Source organism: Phalacrocorax carbo, chromosome 4 (assembly GCF_963921805.1).
Source record: "Phalacrocorax carbo chromosome 4, bPhaCar2.1, whole genome shotgun sequence".
In the NCBI taxonomy this organism is placed as follows: Eukaryota; Metazoa; Chordata; class Aves; order Suliformes; family Phalacrocoracidae; genus Phalacrocorax; species Phalacrocorax carbo.
Genome location: NC_087516.1, coordinates 46,388,501 through 46,406,923, shown reverse-complemented (window position 1 = coordinate 46,406,923; position 18,423 = coordinate 46,388,501). Strand labels below are relative to the sequence as shown.

General features: G+C 38.0%; 1 protein-coding gene across 11 annotated transcripts in view; it reads left to right on the top strand.

The window, feature by feature from the left end:
• The window catches only part of RAPGEF2 (Rap guanine nucleotide exchange factor 2), a 190,301-nt gene that overhangs the window by 111,133 nt on the left and 60,745 nt on the right, over nt 1-18,423 (top strand). The window contains exon 1 of one of the 11 annotated variants that reach the window (XM_064449790.1): nt 8,342-8,878. The exons of 9 other annotated variants lie outside the window; for them this stretch is intronic. In XM_064449790.1, coding sequence (XP_064305860.1) covers nt 8,819-8,878 — 60 coding nt within the window. In that variant the 5' untranslated portion in view covers nt 8,342-8,818. Of the gene's footprint in view, nt 1-8,341; nt 8,879-18,423 lie in introns of those variants that run through there. One more of the 11 variants, XM_009508847.2, reaches the window with a different exon arrangement.

Genomic DNA, 18,423 nt, shown 5'->3' with positions numbered 1-18,423 from the left:
CTCATCGTACTTTCCAGGTAGTCTTAATCCTAAAATTCAAGTAACGATTTGTCTTGGCCAAAGGTGCTGGTTAGGAAAAAAAGGGTGGAATAAGTTGCTTTATTTAAACACTAATGAATCTGAGATAAAATTTTCTGATGTGGAAACCCTTTTTACTTTACTGGGTAGATGCGTATATTACAGAGCCCTGGCAGTCCTGCTAAAGTGCTGTTGCCCATGCTTGCGTCTTCTGGTAGGTGACAGCTCAGTTCAGGGGAGCTAAGAAGTCCGTAGTAAAGAAAGGTGGTTACTCCGAGTATACCACAAGGCTTGTGTGTTAATTCTTTCCCTTTCCTTCACCACCTTGCTAACATGGTTATGTAGCCATACTCAGGTCACTGTGAAACAAAGTTGTGCTTAGATGTGAGGTTGAGCACCCTTGAGGACTTGTTAAATTCCTGGTATTTTCACATCTCTGATGGAAAGAGGTTTGGTGTTCTGGTTTTGGGTGGGGTGTTTTTTTTGTGTGTGTGTATGATGAAGAAAACTTATTTTGTTTTAGGTAAGGTGTAGTCAAATCTTAGTAGTCTGTTGTATCAGTAATGGGTAGGAAGAGCTGGGCTTTATTTTTGAGTGGCTAGTATTAATTATCTTTTAATTTTCAGGTAGTAAAGTTTTGGCCTGCACCTGGCACAGCTGGCAGGTGCTATGTGTATTGATGTGGCTGGCATAAAAACTACAAAGATTGTGCTCTTGCTCTGTTTTGCATTATTTGTGTGTGCGTATGCATGTGCAAAACTGTAAAATACTTTACCTTTTCTTCCTTTCACTTGACTAAATTATATTCTCTATGTGACTCTTCATCGCTGTAATGTAGTGAGTACAAAGGCCTGCAGTGAGCTGGTTTTAAAGTCTGCAAATGATCCATGGTGCACAAAAGAGTCTTAAAAGTAAGCAGCTGACAGCTTTTCTGATAGTAACTTTGGAATACAAAACAGTGTAGAAACAAATTATTAGGGATACTCAGTCTGGTGAGTGCACTTCTACTTAACTTTATTTAGCGCTTCTATATCTAGGTAACTAATCTTGTAATTGCAAGGGAAAGATGTAGCGTTAAATTTGCAAAATGGGACATCCATCAGTTGATGGTAGTTGGCTCCCTGATTGATTTGGCTGGGGAAGAAGAGAAGGAAAGGGCATTTCTTAGAATTTATGTTAAGGTCTCTGTATTTGAAGGTTGTTTTGTTGTTGACTTTTTCCTGTCGAAAAACAATTTGGCTCATTTTGCTTGATACCTATTTTTAAAAGTAAGGGACAACTGAAGTTGCATAAGTTTAGTACTGATAAAAGCAAAAGGTCTGGGTAAATGACTTCTGTGCAGTTGCTAGAGCCGGGGCACAAAGCTCTCGAGATATGTTAGCGCATGGTGCATTACACAAGGGAGGATATGCAGCGGCACAAGGAGAGAGTTTTCCAAAAAGGAAAATTATCTTATGCTGGTAAACTGTTTTTGTAGTGTTGATTTTAATTGGGAACCCCTGGAGTAGGCTCTTTGGAGAGCCTCCTTGGATAAGACTGGAGACAAAACCAAAAGTTATGTCCTTCCAACAGCCAGCTGAAGTGAATGGGACTCTACTGTAAGAGCAACCGGCCCTTTCAAAGTTAAACTTCCTCAAAATACCAGAGATAAGTAGTTAGTTACCCCAGGTGATACCCAAATAAACATTCAAGAAGATGGACAGAAAGGACTCAACATCACATATGGTAGGAAAAATGACACACAATTTCCACCATTATTTGGGGAACCTGGAAACCTAACAGCAGACTGGAGTTTTTCTGTCAGTCCCCTCTACGTCTGCACCTTGAACGTAGCGATGAGAGTTTCAGCTTCTCCCTTAAAGCTGCTCAGTAAGTTGAAGGAAAACTGTTAGAAAGCATGTCATATTTGCCTAAAACAAAAATACTCCCCCTCCACTACTGCCAAAATGTCCCAATGAATAAACAACAACAAAACCCGACAGAAAACCAGCTAGCATTTAGAGAAGATTGGAAAATCTGGTTTTCATTTGTTTTTAATCCATTCATATTTTATACTGAAACTTTACATAATTGTTCCCCTGTCTTGGATGGTCTCAGACACATTCGGTTCCGTGGCCGGAACAATCCTTGTGATCCAAACGTGTCAGTGGTCAGTGTATTTCAGATAACAGGATTCAAAGGGGCTGGCAAATAATGGTCTAGAATTTGGGAAGTTGACTGACCTTGGAAAAATCCCTGATTTTTGTTCTCACCTTTTAACAGTGCAGCAGTAGAATACGCATGAAAGAGGTATGCAGTTATCCAGCTTTTGTAAAGTTTTCCTGCATTATTACACAGTGAAGAACATGAACTATTGGGGGTGCCTCATGTAAGTGAAGAACTTGTGTCCCTGGATTCCTGTTGTTAAATTGGTACAGACACAATGATATGGGGTTTTGTGGTTTGTTTTGTTGTTGTCTTGTTTTCCTCCAAGATAGTAAGGCGATTTGTATCTCGGTAGTGAACCTCATCCCCAGCAGATATGGATGTCAAGGTATTGTTTAGATCTGGTAAAGAGGCCTTGCTTGGTCCTAGATGCCCGATATCATAACTCTTGACCTTAAAAGAGTGTTTGCTTTTTTGCTTTCGTGCTTTTTTCACAGTTTAAAAGCAGAAAGCACATTCTCATGTTCTCTGATTTAATTAACACGTTATCCTAAACTCTTGTCCTTACACCAAAGTGAGAAAAATTTTACAAACATTGGGAAAAACTTGTCTTTGCTGACAGACTGCATTTTTTTCCACTCCTGAAAAGGAAATTAAGGTAATCTGTGACCATTCTGACAGTTGAAGTCATTAATATGTTAAATTTTGATGTTTAACATTTAATAATTATAATATATACTTTAAAATCCATGTTATGTGCACTAAAGTTTAGGCTTAAGTAATAACCCTTTGCTTTATGCAAAAAATGGAGATAAATCAGTTAAACATCACATAAAGTGACTTCACAAACATACAAACTAAATATTATTTTGATCTTGCAAGTAAAAGACTGACCTTACAAGTGTTGGAGGAACACAAAAGATATGCTGATTTTAAAATTTTTTTTGTTAAAAGCATTGTTAGATTTAACGCATAAATAAATATAGTGCCTAGAAAAAAGTTTGTGGCTCTTTTACTGTGGTAACCTTTGCTCAAGTCAAACCTCAAGCTTACAAGCCTTTTGTAAGCTAAAGTAGGTACTCTGGAAATGGGACATCTTGTCACATTTGGGATGAGTATCCATCAGTTATAGATTTTCTTCATGTCTGTTCTAATGTAATTGTCATATGTAAGAGTTTTCAATGGCAAGTATTTTAAATGAATAGTGTAACTTGCTCCCATTTTAAGATGGCATGCAAACAGAAAGTTTGCTATGCTGAAAACAAAGCTGTGCACAGGTGGTGGCAAATGCTTCTGCTGTCAAAGGGAAGATTGGCAGTCTACAGCACATCCACCCAGCTGAGGCACCAGCCTGACTGCACTGGGCTTGTCATTATTTTAAAGATAGGATTATAGATTCATCTGCAGCAGCAGCTCAACAGGAGAGCATTTGTTCAAATGGTCTGTAACATTAGTAAATGTGTTATCGAAACAGCACGCATAGCTCCATTGTAACTGTTGCTTTGGTGTTGCCAGTGGTGCGGGGAACATCATTGTAATGAAGTTAACGAATAAAAAAATTAATTTGGCAAATACTATTACTTTATCCATATGTTTTGGTCGAGGCGGTATTTTAGTCATACAAACTCACCTTGGAGAACAGATTTGTCAATTTTCTTTGTTCGACAGAGTTTTATTTGAAGTTCTTAAAGTTCTTGAGAAAACGCAAGTAGGACAGGTATGCCTGGACCATCCCATGCCTGCGTTATTCTGATAAACAGGAATTTGCTTGCATGAAATTGGGTCATATGGCCAGAGATTTAAATTACTGGCAGTATATTTGCCTAAAAACATTCAAATAAGACTTTCATGTTGTATGGGGCATTTAAATGTGTTGCAGCATTTGGAGTGAATGATTGTTCTGTGGTTTTAGTGTTTTCAGTTGGTGTTCTTAAATCTGATGGGAGAATCAGATTGTTACTTAGCAATCTCTCTCATGAGGCTAGTGGGAGGGAGAGAGCATCAGCATTATAAGATTCAGAAGCATGCTCCTGGGAGTTTAACAGTTTTGTGTCCAATAGCCCTGAGCTTTAAGTTTTAAACCTCCATTTCTTTCCAAGTGAGGAGGGCAGGGGGAAGTGAACGTACCTCTGCCTTATTTTCCTTGAAATTATGTACTCCATTCCTGCACTCTTCAATTTAGCTGTCTATATTCCACCTACACAACTGTGTAATATCTGTGTAATAGTCCCTTCACTGTGAACGTTTTTGGGACACAGTGATTGTAGGGTTTTTTGCCTTATTCCTTGGTCTTTTTTTCTATTTCTTTGACTTCCTTCCCCCCACCCCCCCCACTCCCCCGCTGGTTTTCTAGCTACTGCAGTCCTGAAGCGGCAGTAAGATTTGGTGACCTTACAGTGTGCTTTTGTTTTTTGCCTAAGTTTTTGAACATGAAGGAAATGATACTTTACATTGTGTTTAAAGGGAAGGGGAAAATGTGCTGATAACTTCTGTTTTTGAGGTACTTCAGAAGAATGGTTTCTGCATACGTAATCTGTATAAAATTCTAAGTACTCCTGTAAATAGTTGTGAGTTAAGGTGACTGCTTGAAATTGAAGATTTGAGGTGATCTGTTGCTGCAGCAATTGTCATTAACCTACAACGGTTTAATAGTCCAAGCACTTGTTGACACTGCTTAGGAGAATAATATCCGTGTGAGATTAAATTCGAGAATGTAAAATAGTTGAGAGGCATTACAGTCAGATGGTACGTGCTGCTGAGATCTCTGCCAATCTTTACCTTGAATTCAGAACTAGTGTTTATGAATCTTGAATCCTGTGGGTAGTCTAAGGATGTCCTAATGGTTGTAGTTACTTTTGAAAGGGTTTCTGTGACTCCTAAAGAGATGCCACCTTGCTTATACAATATTTTGGAAGCAGCTGGGGATAGCCCGTCATGTCCGATTATTGCACATCACGTTTATTAACATCTTACTTTAATCACCTAAAAGCGAACACAAAGTGAACACAACGTTGCAGTTAGGTTTTGGATGAACTGTTCATACTTGTTCATTCATTCTTCACTGAAACATATATTGATTCACTGAACTTCTGCTTTAATTTTTTATAAAATATAATTTATATGTAATTATTAACTGATAATGGACAGTACATATGATTACACTGCACCACTGTACCTTGAAAGTGGTGGCAGTTGAGGAGGAAGGAATAGGGAAATGGAATCTACCATTTATTAGTTTGTATGTTTGTGAAGTCACTTTGTGATGTTTAACTGATTTATCTCCATTTTTTACATAAAGCAAAGGGTTATTACTTAAGCCTAAACTTCCAGATGACCATGCCATGAAATTTCTTGAAATTGTTTTGTCTTACAAGTTCCCTGAGAGTGGTGTTTTATTCACCTAATTACATAAGTATCACTTTTCACATTTTGAATATAAAGAGTCTTTTTTTCTGCTTTGGAAACAACCAAGTTTTTATCTGTCAGATGCACAGGAACATCAGTTAGACTTTGTTAGGCTGACTTAAATTTTCTATTACTGTATGAAGTGCAGACTTAATTTTCTAACAGGTGAGTAGAGGTGCGTAGTAGTGGCATGGTCATCTGGAAGTTTTGACTTTCACTACTGTTTTAATGGGTTTTATTGATGTTTTTATGTTACTCTTCAAGGCTTATGCCACAGAAACCTAGGCTAGATTTTGGCTGAAAATAACAACTAATGCAGAGTAAGATGCGTGTTGATAGTTATGTATGTAATAGGAGTTCAGAAAGTGGTGTCCTCCCTTCCTGAGCTGGGGAGGCATTTCTGTCTTGGCAGAACTTCATTTTTTCCTGACACGAGTGTAACACACCGTGCTCAAATTCTGCTTATGGTGTTAACCGCAAGGCCACCGAATCAGACTGAAGAAGATTTTAATTGCTTTGTCAACAAGTAGTAATTTTTAATTTTGTGCTAGACTTCATAGAATGAATAACTTCCGCTCTTTCTGGTCAGCACTTCATCATAAAATTGTTTGTGCTCAGCATTAGACTGTTTTACAAGGCTTAAGCGTATTTTGACATTTTAAAATCATCTATTGGTTGCTCTGTCTCACATTACAAAGACTTTTAAAAATTCTAAACTAATTTCTGTAATTCAATCATTTAAATAATAACTTATCTTTTAGCATATACTAGAAGACCAAGGGCACAAGTGTCATTAAACTCTCATAAATGTAAATATATTCCATTTAAAATAAATGTGCTCTGTATGAAATGGTGTCCTTAGAATAACTCTGTAAAAAAAAAAAAAACCAAACACAACCCCCAAAACAACCAAAACCCCAAAAAAACCCCAAACAAAAAACCAAACACAACCCACCAAAAGAACAAACCCCAGATATTTCAGGATCTTGCTTTACTAGAATTAATTTCCACTAATTTTATAGCTGCATTGACTAGCAGTCTTTGTCAGTACCGAAAGAAATCACTGTGAAACAAACAAGTCATTCTCAGTGGACATACTATTTTGGTGGAAGGCAGCTGCAGATTGTATGATGTAGTATTCTGTCATATTCATTTTTTTCCTGTGTGTTTACGCCTGTGTAACAACTGCTAAGTCTTTTTTCTATTGTTCTTTTTAAAAAAAAAAACCACACCACCAACTTTGAAGTTACTTTAAGCACAGATGTTCTCTGATTTTTAAAGAATGTGTTGTAAATGTGTTATAGAGAACTGTCCTAAACTTGAAGCCTAATGGAAGAGTGGCATGTTCCTGTTTGCCCTGGCTTGGTCTCCCCTGTGTCAAGTGGTGTGAATTTGTGGCACTTGAGATATATGTCACATAGGGCTGACAATTAGTTTATTGCTTGAGCACGTTCCCCATTGCATTTCAGCTCCTCTGCAGTATGGTGTTGCTAGTATAACATGAGAAGTGGTACAGCGTAAATGGGAGTGACTGGGGAAATTTCTTAGTTTAAGATATAATTGCAGTCAGAGAAGAGAATTATAGAAGCCATATGTATGTGAATCTCTTCCAGATCTTGCATCCCCTTTTGTTTTTAGTGGAACTTGTGATTTCAGTGTGTGTGGAGAAGCAGGAGCTGTATTCAGAAGGACTTTAAGTGATGTGTTGAAGGGTTCTGGACGTTTACCTGCCACAGCCCCTGCAGATCTGTGGCCTGCGTAGCAGCGAAACTGCTGAAAATCCGAGAGAGAGCTCGTCAAGTGCACTGTTTATAAATACTTGATAACAGTGTTTACGGCTCTGCAGCAGCACTCTTTTTGGTGGGGGGAAAAAGGGAGGTGATGTCAAACCCTCTGCTTTATCCTCCTCTTCATGAAAAGTCGAGTTCAGTTCAGGATTTGGCGAGGTAAACGTGGGTCCTTATTCCCGCCCTGACTTCAGTGATATTCTTAGGAGCCAGCAGCGAACGGATCTCCCCCCCCTCTGGGGCTGCCTTGATCTTCAGAGGCTGATACCAGATACAGGCAAGAGCTTGCTGTTTTATCTGCATTGTCCATCTCTACCTTAATGAGTGAAATGGTTAAGTATCCAAGGGGGCGAGCCTCAAGGAACGTGTCTTCCATTTGACTTGAATATTTCGGTGGATAAAGGGAGAGGGAGGGAGAGGAGAGAGAGAAATCCACTTACATCACTCGAACTGCATTGAGTGTGTGCCTGTGTGCAGGTTAAGAGACAGACTACAGTGTCTTTGCTTTCTGCAGGAAGCAGCAATGCCGTTTGTATCCTAAGAGGAATTTTTTATTTAGAAAAGGAAGCATTCTTTCTACCCAGGAAATGGCTTTCCTTGTGCGTTGCTATGCCAACTGCCTGCAGCCATGGTCTTCCAAAGTAAGCACAATAACGTAATTATATTGGCGTATTGCATTCAGACTCATGATTCTCTGGGTTTTTGTGTGTGTGTAACTGTGTTGTATTTCTGTTGCTGACTCTTTGGGCAGTAGACATGCTTGTCTTGATTGCGAGGAACAGGCATCATAAAATTAAATGTCCGTCAATGTCATGCTGCTAAGATTAATTGTGCAAACTTGGTTAGCTGAGTGGAACAGAGATCACTGGTCACTACTCTGTCAGCATCATTAGCAGCCAGGGGAGGAGGTCCCTATTCGTGTGCTCTGCCCTGATTTTGGGGGAGTGGAGGGTAGTGGTGGAGGGGGGGAGGCTGCGTGTGTGAGTGTGTGTGATGGCAAATGAAACAGGAGTATTAACAATGCTTGGCTGAATGCTGGAGGCTGGTTCCCTGCACCCTGACTAATATAATACTGTATTAAGCTGTTTTGAGGGAGTCTCTGTGCAGTCAGCCATTTTAGCTTTTTTTCCTCCTTTTTCTTTTCCTCCCATTCCTCAGGCTCAGGGAATGGTTTTGTTCCCTTGGATGAATGCTGGATATGTAGGGTTTCATCAGGCTCCGTGCGTCCTGACATGCTTAGACTTTCAGTGTTACAAAAATGGAGACTAACACTGTCGTTTGGATTGCTGCTCTGCACTACAAGTGCGAGGGGGGTTTTGAGCTTACCAGTAGTGACACTTTCAGCTCCAGCTTGGCTTCCCCCCCTCCTCCTCTTTTTAATTTAATGCTGTAGAGGGTGACTTGCCATCCATAAGAAATTGGTACATGATGTGTAAATTCAGTTCGGCTTATGTTTCTTCATTATGAAACCACTTGCAATCCCAGCTAACCATGGAGTTATGGGCCAGCAGGAGAAACACTCAGTAAGTACTGCAAATTGTTTGTTCTATGAATAACCTGTCACGGGCAAACTGCATGGAGATTGAAACTGCTTGTCGTCCTGCTCGCGGGCTTTCCTGCTTGTGAATTTAATAGCGGGTTTCGAGGGAAAGCTGTACCTGAGGTGGCATTAGAGTCAGTGGCTGTATTTAAGGTCATTTTTAGCTTAGAAAAGGCAACTCTGTAGGTTCTTTTTGAATGTTAAAAATTTACCGAAAAAATGCTGACGTATTTTCATTGGGCAAGAAGCTATGAGCATTCAGTTAAAACTGTTATGCATTTGTTAAAACTTTAAAGAAATATTCAAGCTGTATAACAAGTGATAGAATTGTAGGTGGTGATAAGAATAGATTTATTCTGTCTAGTGTATGGTACTAGCATGCTGTTGCCTTGTAGCATGGCGTTTAACATCTGTGATACACTTACGCTGAAAATGCAGAAACTGTTAGTAAAACATGGAATGAACAAAAGGTGTAAGTACTGATGCTTTCTAATTGATCCCATGAGTCAGCTACACCTTTGTCATGCTTTAATCCCATAGGCTGCCTATGTTTATTGTTTGGGAAAAATGCATTCATAAGCAGAAGAGCAAACATTATTTAACAAGGCCTCAGGTGTCAGGAATTAGAAATTTAGGCTTTACATGACAAAAAGATCCTAGAGGTACAGATTCTTATTACTCAGCTAACACATTTAAATTTTCATGCTAGATGTTACATGGTTCAATATAATTTTCAATCTTAAAATTTGTTTCTTGAAAAGATATTTATATATATATATGTTCTGTGCACAGTGTATGTTAGAATTTGCATGGGAATGTGGACCATATACTCAGCATACACAGCTAAGAATCGTAAACATTGGGAAGATGAGATAGGAACTTTTTAAAGGAAGAACATTTTCTCCAGGAATTTAGTTTTGATAGTGTAGAAATACGGAAACTAATCTAGAAACATTTCAGAATGTGACTAGTGGATTTTTCTTATGCATGTAGCAGACATATCACAGTTTCTTGTTGTAGACTGTTTTGTTTCTTTCCCTTCTTCTTAATTACATTCTAAGTATAAAGGAGTTCATGTTACCAAATCATTTGGTGTTCATGAAATATGTAGAACTTAATCTAAAAAAAATTCTCCTCTCCTCCTGAAACTCGAGTACTGAAGAAGCTGAAATAGAATAGGATACCTTGAATTTGCAAATAGGAATAAAATAAGAAAGCTGCATATATATTAGTTTTTCCTGCTCTTCCTACTCTCCAGAGAATGTTGATGAAAAGTTCTAGGTTGATTCTGGTAACACAGCAAGCCTAAGTAATATAAAATAATTCCTTATAGATAAAGGAAAAAAATAACCTGGCATTTTAGAGACTCTGTTACAAGCTCTGTCATATTACAGTTGTATTACTTCGAGGTAATTAAAACTCAGGGTTAAGTTTCACACTGTGGACCAAAATGAAGGAATAATAAAACAGAGAAGGTTGAGGTATTGATTTACAAGAAAATTAGTTTACCTTAAGGAATGTCCACATATATGTAAGAGAAAAAAAATCATACTTTGACATAGGGCTGGCATGCAATTGCAGATTTTGCATTAAGAAAAGCCGTAGTTTAGCATTTATGTAGAAGTTTAAAATGAAACTGTTCGGACACAATGTAGCTCAGCAAAAAATGCCACTTCGGCAATGAAAGTTGTCCATGGTTGCTCTCCAGGCAGAGGTTATTTTGCTTGGAAAATGGGACTGAAAGATGTGGATTCTTGGTAGAAAGGGAAGGCAAGCTTGGAGTTTCAAAGTATACAAACTTTGACTTGCTTTCCTTAATAGTAAAACTTACTGAATTAATAATTTCTGGTGATGAGTTATTTTCATGCTAGTATGTTCCCAGAATCCTAAATCTCTTACTGATATCTGACTTGATTTTCAAGGAGAGTGCCACAACTGCTTCTGTGACATCCCTGCCTAGAGTCTCACTGCTTGATTTGCTGGGACAATCCGGAGTTGAATGCAAAAATCTCCTGTGCAAGGTTTCACAAAATTATGTGAATTAATTTTAGTTAATGCTGTTAAATCTTAATTTCACACTAGTTTAGTTAGGGAATGAGGGATATGGGTTAAAACTACTGTTCTGTGAAAATGGTTTGCAAACCAACTGTTACATTCATCATCGTGGGAATGGAAGGAGGAAAAAGTGAAAAATTGTGTTGTTTCCTAGATTACTTATATAAAAAATAAAAGCAGCAGTATCAATCAAGTGTACTGGTCCTCCATGCCTCATATTTCATCAGTCTCAAGAGTTTGATATAGTGCTATGGACACCTATCTGAAGGTGTTGATCCTTGATACACAACTGTTGTAATTTGCTGAACAGGGAGTAAAATTATGCTCTGAGTGAAAGACAGCAGAGAAATGAAAGCTGAATTGTTGAAAGGCATTCTGCTTAGTTATTGTATTTGAAGTACTTAACCAGATTTTGTGTAGTTCAGTAGGTTCATTCTATTTGGCTGTATCCTTGCTGGTTTTAAGAGTCCTCTCAACTAACTTAGTAGTATTTTCATTATAATTTTCCTAATTTTAAATGTTAGGAGGATGAGTGGTGTTTCCAAAAATGGTCATTTTGTGGATGTTGAAACATCTCCTGAAAAGTTTCACACATTGTAGCATATACCTGCTTTATTATGTGGAAAAATCACGTGAAGATCTAGCATATGAAGGTTCCCATATGAAGTTAGACTTGGGCCTTCTAAAATGTTATCTATCTCATTTCTTCTTTTCTTTTGTATGTGTTGTTTGTAGGAACTTTATACCTGTAAGTTTTTAAATTTTTAAAATAATGGCTTTTAAAAATGTGACTTGAGGTGCATGGTTCTTTCGTGACTGTGTAATGATTTACAACTCACGAATTGCAGGGTACGTTAGAGTGACTTATACACAACCTGTAAGAAAGGATAAGTTACATTTTTACTTTGGGTATTACTGAAGTAAAGTCTACTAATAAAGGATATTTATTTGTGACTCTCCTTTAGTGATCATGTAGGTACTGCAGTCTTTTGATGTGTTTGACCTGTGTTGAATTACTGAAAAATACTGAAAGCAGTAAGTCAAACCTTTGGCCATATTTTAGTTCACAAAGATATGTGGCCCTGTGCCAGGGGCCCCCTCACTCCCAGCAATGAGAAGGAAATGAGTGGTATTTTGAGGAGGAGACCTGAGTGGTAATTGTTCAAATACAGTTAGTTTAGTTTGGTGTGTAGTAAGGGTGTTGGTTGGCATGTTTTCCTAAGAAAGCCAGAACTATACAGAAGAAGCATAATTTTCTGGAAAAGATAATCAGTATTGCTTTATAACTTAAACAATGAAAGTAATCTGGGATAGTTATTTGTCTTTAGAGTGAGCATCACGCAGTACTAATAAGACATGGGAGAGAGAGGTGTGATGATGTGATCAGTGGCACTTGGTAAGCTGAACCATCTGAGGTGGCATCATACCCGGATTTTTTTGAGATATATATTCCATATATATACATATTCCAGATATATATATCTCTCGAAAAATAGATGTATGAAAAAGAACTCCAACTAGGTAGTAACCTATTAGCTACTGTAGCTGCTGCTGGTTGTGATTTTGTTCATCTTAATGAATTAGATTGCACTGGGACTTGATACAGACTTTTTTCTGTGGATGTTAGGCACCTTTGGTTTCAATAAGTGACAAAAATAGATTTCTGGTTTGGCCCCTTCTCATGATTCCTTTCCTTTTAATTTGTATATTTTGAAAAAAATCCTCTCTCAAGATCAATAAAGGATTTGTGGATTTTTCATGTGATTAAGAATAGTGTTTCACCTCTTCATAGATGCATTATGGTACAGTCTTTAATTACATGACCATATATCTTCCACAAGATTCATCTCAAGATGGATAGCTCTGGTTTAATGAGCAGCTGTTGGATATTTTGGGCTAGTTTCATTGCTCAAATGGCAATGTTGTGTTTATGGCGTACTATTCAAGTCCTGCTCAGAAGATGAAAGCATTAATTATTTTTCCTTCTGTGGCTTTCAAAAGTGTGTGTAACTACAGTGTTCATGCGATTCCTTAAAGTAATGGGGGGGTGGGATTAGCTTAATTTTTCAGGTAGCTCTGCTGAAGCAAATCTTTGGCAAAAAGTAAGGACAGAATTTTGAGAACTCAGCATAGCTGGGCCTAAGTAAGTGCTCAAAGGATGGAATTTTTTATTTGGGTTTTCTGTGTATTGGCCCAGTTCAGGTACCCATGGCCTAATGATCATCTGAAAGGTTGAGCTTAAGTGATTCACCTGGCATCCTGCCAGAGATCTGTGGTAGAGTTTCACTGAATTCTTGTTCTCCAGGACAGTATTTAACTGCAGATTTTCACAAAAGCTTATAAATGGTGAAATTTGGGTCATTTCATAGGAATGACGGTGAACGCATTAGTGACCTGTAGAGATGGCAACGAAAGGATCCTTGGCACATATGAGATGTCCTGCCACCTTTCTGTTACTGTTTCAAGGCCTGGGGATTGCACGACATATTTGAGAGAAGGAAAAAAAAAGAAAACCATACCAAAAAGCCACCATCTATATGTATATTGTGCATTTGTGCACAAATCTTTCCCTACCTTCCTAAGAAGTCGCTGAAATTTCTTCAGATCAACATGGATGGCTGGTGTAGAATACCTCACGGCAGGGCATTTTTTTAGCAAGTTTATGAAGTAGGAAAGGTTCAGGCGTCATGATGAGAATTGGGAAGCTGACCTAATCAATAGTACTGGTTCTGGTTTACATTCCAAAGTGGCCAAATCTAGTGGTGGTGTTGGAGTGCTTACAAAGTGACATTTATGATGGCGCACACTGAAATGTGTCATTTATAGTCACAATACAGACGTGAACCTGAAAAGGCAAGTCAGCTTCTTCCAAAATGCTATATGGAGACCAACAGACTAATACTGTTTATCATTGCTGAATTGTAGGCAATCCTGCCTGATCTTCAGCCATGCTGAAAATCCAGTTGAAATTTGAGAGTTGCTGATACTCAACAATTAAAAAAAAAACAAACCAAAAACAACCCACAACCCAAGCAGCCAAAAAGCAAAATGTCAAAAGAAAAAAAAAATCCTAAATCCCTTAAGATACTGTTGATTTGCTCCTGATTCTACAAGTTAACAAAGACACAGGAATTAATAGAAGCTCTAAAAAGCAAAAGATAATGGACTGCGTTATGTTAAGTAGCATAGGTTAAAAATATCAGGAAATTAGCAATATGCACATAGAATAGCATGAAGTGCATTTTAACTAGAAGCAGCCACAGTCAACTAAGGAAATCCTGTGCCTCAGTATTTCAAGCTGATTCTTCCACCTGCAAAATATTTGCACTCCATTGCAGAATACTGGCTCAGGAGTTTTAAACAGTGGTACTTATGCTTGCACTTATACAATTTCCAAGTGATGTAAACTTACCAGTTCAGCAAATGGACATCTAAAAATATACCAGCAAGATGAATTAAATTAGATTTTTGGAAATTTCATTTTTAGTTATCTAAGCCAGGGAATCTCAGATGCAAAGAAATACATAGCTTATAAAGTGATTAGAAACTGCTGACAGTTGCATTGCTTGTTTTTGCACTTGTGATTGCTGCTGCTGCTGGTACTACTCCAGTGTGCAAAAATGGTGTCTCATATGACCTGAAGCTCATCTGCAAAATACTTCTGTACTTGACAGCTTTACAGATTGTCTGCAAAATCAATGAAATATCATAAGATAACTGCATGTGATTTAACATTACTAGCATTAGGAACCATGATTTTTAATTTCTGAGCTAGAATTGGATAAACATTTAAACTGTGTTCAGACCATCAGCTCTCTGGGATAATGAATGATGTTGGATATATAATTTTTTTAAGTATAATTTTTTTAAAGCTTATTTAAAGTTTGTTTTTCTTCAACTGTCTTAGCTATTTTTTTTACTCCTTGGTGTATTCTAGGCTTTAGATTGCTACAAATTAGTCCTTAACAGCATCCTTGATCTTTGAAAAGCTGAACTAATTTTACTAACCCTTTCATGAATACACAGTGGTGTGATTTTTCTCTGACTGAAATAAATACAAGATTGGCAGGATCTCAGGATTATTTTATTAAAGTCTGATTTTGATTTTTGATATCTCAGTTGGAACAGCAGATGTATAACCAGGCTATTCTTTTCACTATTATTGATGCATTCTTGTTAACATTCTCTAAATTTAAAAGTTACTTCAATTAATACTACTAGAAAGAAGAAAAGACTTGATAGTGGGCTTTTTCAGGAATTCTTGCAGGTGAGGGTAATACTGAAGCAGTATTTCCAGTGTTCTTCATTGCCAACGGATGAGAAGTACTAGTGACTGTGAAGACCCTACATAATAAGTATAGTTAATGTTAAGGATTTGAGAAAAATGAAATACTAATGTTTCAAGATTTACCCTTGACCAAAGAACCTCATACCTGCCACACTTCATTTTCAATATTATATTTAAAGGAGTCTGGTAGCTGTAGTGTAAGAGAAGTGCGGGATGACCCCAGCAGGTCTGCAGGCTTTTTAGGGTTCTAACCTCTGCATGCTTAACCCATCAATCTGTTACTGAACTGTCACTGGGACTCATGTGGTATCCCAGTAGTGGATGGTCGGTGGTTCTTCCAACTTTGTCAGCTTGCCAGTAGTCTTTTTTGCTGTTCATTTTGAGATGGTGATGATTCAGCTGGGAACCACAGGAAGAATAAACTACTGAAGGGAGTCTCTGCTCAGTGGGTTGCTTGTGAAAGCTGATGCAGTGCCCAGGAGCTGGAATTCATAGGAGTGTGTGTCATTCCTTCCTAAACTCTGTGTTTGTATGGGGATACTAGAAGGACAGATGAAGGACAACAGATTGTAATGCATTTATGTGGGTGATGTTGAAGGTAAATAGCCTTATGTTAACATAGAACCTGACCCAAATAGTGCTGCTACTAAGTCCCTAGTACATCTGAGACATAGGGGTGGAGGTGAGCCTATTGCTCACATAGCTGCTTGACAAAACGTGAATATGATGATGGTTTTAACTCTCTCTGCTCAAATATATGCATACCTCCGTGGCATTTTCTGCCTGTAATGGAGGTGACCTTTCTCCTTTGGACTGGGAATATGAAAACTGATTTAATACCAACACTCTCTTTCACCCCTAGCTTCTTGACTTGAATTGAGAGCCAATTGCTTTTCAAAACAGAGGAAAAGCAGGCTCGTGAGTTAGGTTGCAAAGAAGTGCAAAGTATTACATTAGAGCTGCATTTAGTATCTGTTAATAAGCTAAAAAATGCTACAGCAATGGTAAAATATATCTCCATGTAGCACTTTTAACTTTCTACCTGTAGATAATTATTTCAACTGTTCTAGGGTTGGCTAGTGACCGAATGCTTATTTTTGGTCGTAGTAACGCATCCTCTTGGTAACCGCAGTTACCTGATCTTCAGAGGTACATGGATAGCCAGGAACCACACTGTAAAGCCAGACAATAATCCAGTGGTCCAAATTCCTCAACCTGTAATTTCTTTAACTCAGTCTATATATTGCCTTGTTTTATCCAACTGCAGCCTTTCAGCTTGCTTGCTTACAAGTGTAGGTGCTGTGCGCTGGGTCATTTGGACACACTGACTGGGTAGGATTTATTAGTTTATAGCTTGACTCCAAACTGTGACTTTGCAAGTAAGAAAAAAGGATTAAAGGTTTTTTCTCCTCCTCTGAAGAATGATTTCATTAAAATGACGTGCTATTTTGTAGGTCTGCTCCCTTTGTGTATTTAGTTGTGTTGGCTTGCTTTATAGTTAAAAATAGGCCTTTACTGTTCTGTGCTGCTGTTAGTCCTGCAGAGCTCGGAGAATGGGAGCTGGGCTGTGCTGTTAGGACTCCCATCCATCCATTGTTCCCTAAAAGCCTATCTGCTGCTGCACACCTGCCAGCCTGCCGAGTGCTGTAGGAGTTACATGAGTGTCAGGAAAGTCTAACGTGGGATGATTTGAAAGGGTGTGGTAAAGCCTGAAAAAGAGACTATGGCTGCAGAACTGGTCCATTAAATTTAATATTGGTAGTGGGTTCAGTGGTTTGAAAATGGGGTGATGAAGGATATTGTACCTGAACACTGGATGTATTCGGTTGTGGTGGAAAAAAAATATAGTTTAAATTTTGGGAAATCTAAACTGAATTGTGGGAATTACTTCTTAGCTAGCTATATCCTAGATTTGCTGAACCATCAGCTCTGCTCTCATTTTAACCCAACTACATATTTTTGTGATCTTGATTCTTTTTTCTTATACATACGCAGTTAAAGGTACTTCAAACCTTGCATTGTACACTGTCTGCCTCTGTTGCTTCACTGATCAGTATACAGCTTGACCTCTAAATCTTAATGTATTCCTGATAATGAGCTAGGAAAAAAAAACCTTCCAATTACTTGGCAGGCAGTAGCTCTTCACTCTTATAGATTGCTCAGCAAAAAGCCAGATGTCAGACTTGGATGTTGTGTCTCCCTGGCGCGCTTGCCTTTTCAGTTTTGACCCACATCACCAGTGGATTTTTAGCTAGATTTTTTGGCCTTTGATTAAGAAGTTGACCATAGGGGGCTTTTCTTTTTAATACCCATAAATAATGGAGAAGCATCTTTCTTTTCTTGTCCTCACTTTAGGAACCACAAGGAAAAGGAAAATGCATTAATTTATGGATTTTGGAGCCTTTCTAAAGTGTCTTATTTAAATAATTAACACCACATCTGGAAATGGTGGTCCACTGAATTTTTTAAGGCAACAGACAAGACTTATACTAATTCTTTAAAAAGTGAAGCTGTTCAGAATAAACTGTAAACAGTGTTAGTTTCTGTTAATAACTGTAGAAGCCTGTGTGCTAGATGTACCTATCCTCGGTGTTGGTATATGACTTCTGCAAACATTTTTCTGTTATCTGAATCTAGGAGTTTCTGTCCTGTTCAGTCTTGCTCTTTTCCAAAACAGGTCATTCTTTTAGTTGCTAATATATTATTTTTTCGTTTTGTGAGAAGATGAGAGATCTCTTGCACTTCAGAGCAAAGGATTTCAGAGATTTCTGTTTAGTAGAGAGTTTCCAAGGTCCCTGAATACAGCTGCTATTCCTAAATAAATGGGTACAAAAGTGTAGTTTCACAAACAGTGGCGTGCATGTCTGCAGTAGTATACAAAAAATCTAGTTATCTACCTCTTTCCTGTTGAAGGAAGAGGTTGTTTAGGCAGTTAAATGTCACTCCTACACCTGCCACTTCCATTAGCATTGTACATTACTGTTCTTTCTGTGATGATGGTACCCAGGGAAAACTAAATTTAGGAATTCCTGAGTTAGAGTAATATGATTTTTTTTTAAGTGGAGGTTCAGTGTTCCAGCTGGGGTTTTACTCAGTTAAGCATGCAGAGATAACATGTTTGATGTAGGAAATTAGTAAAATGTCTACAACTGTTATGAAAGAAACTAATGTTAATTATCTCTTGC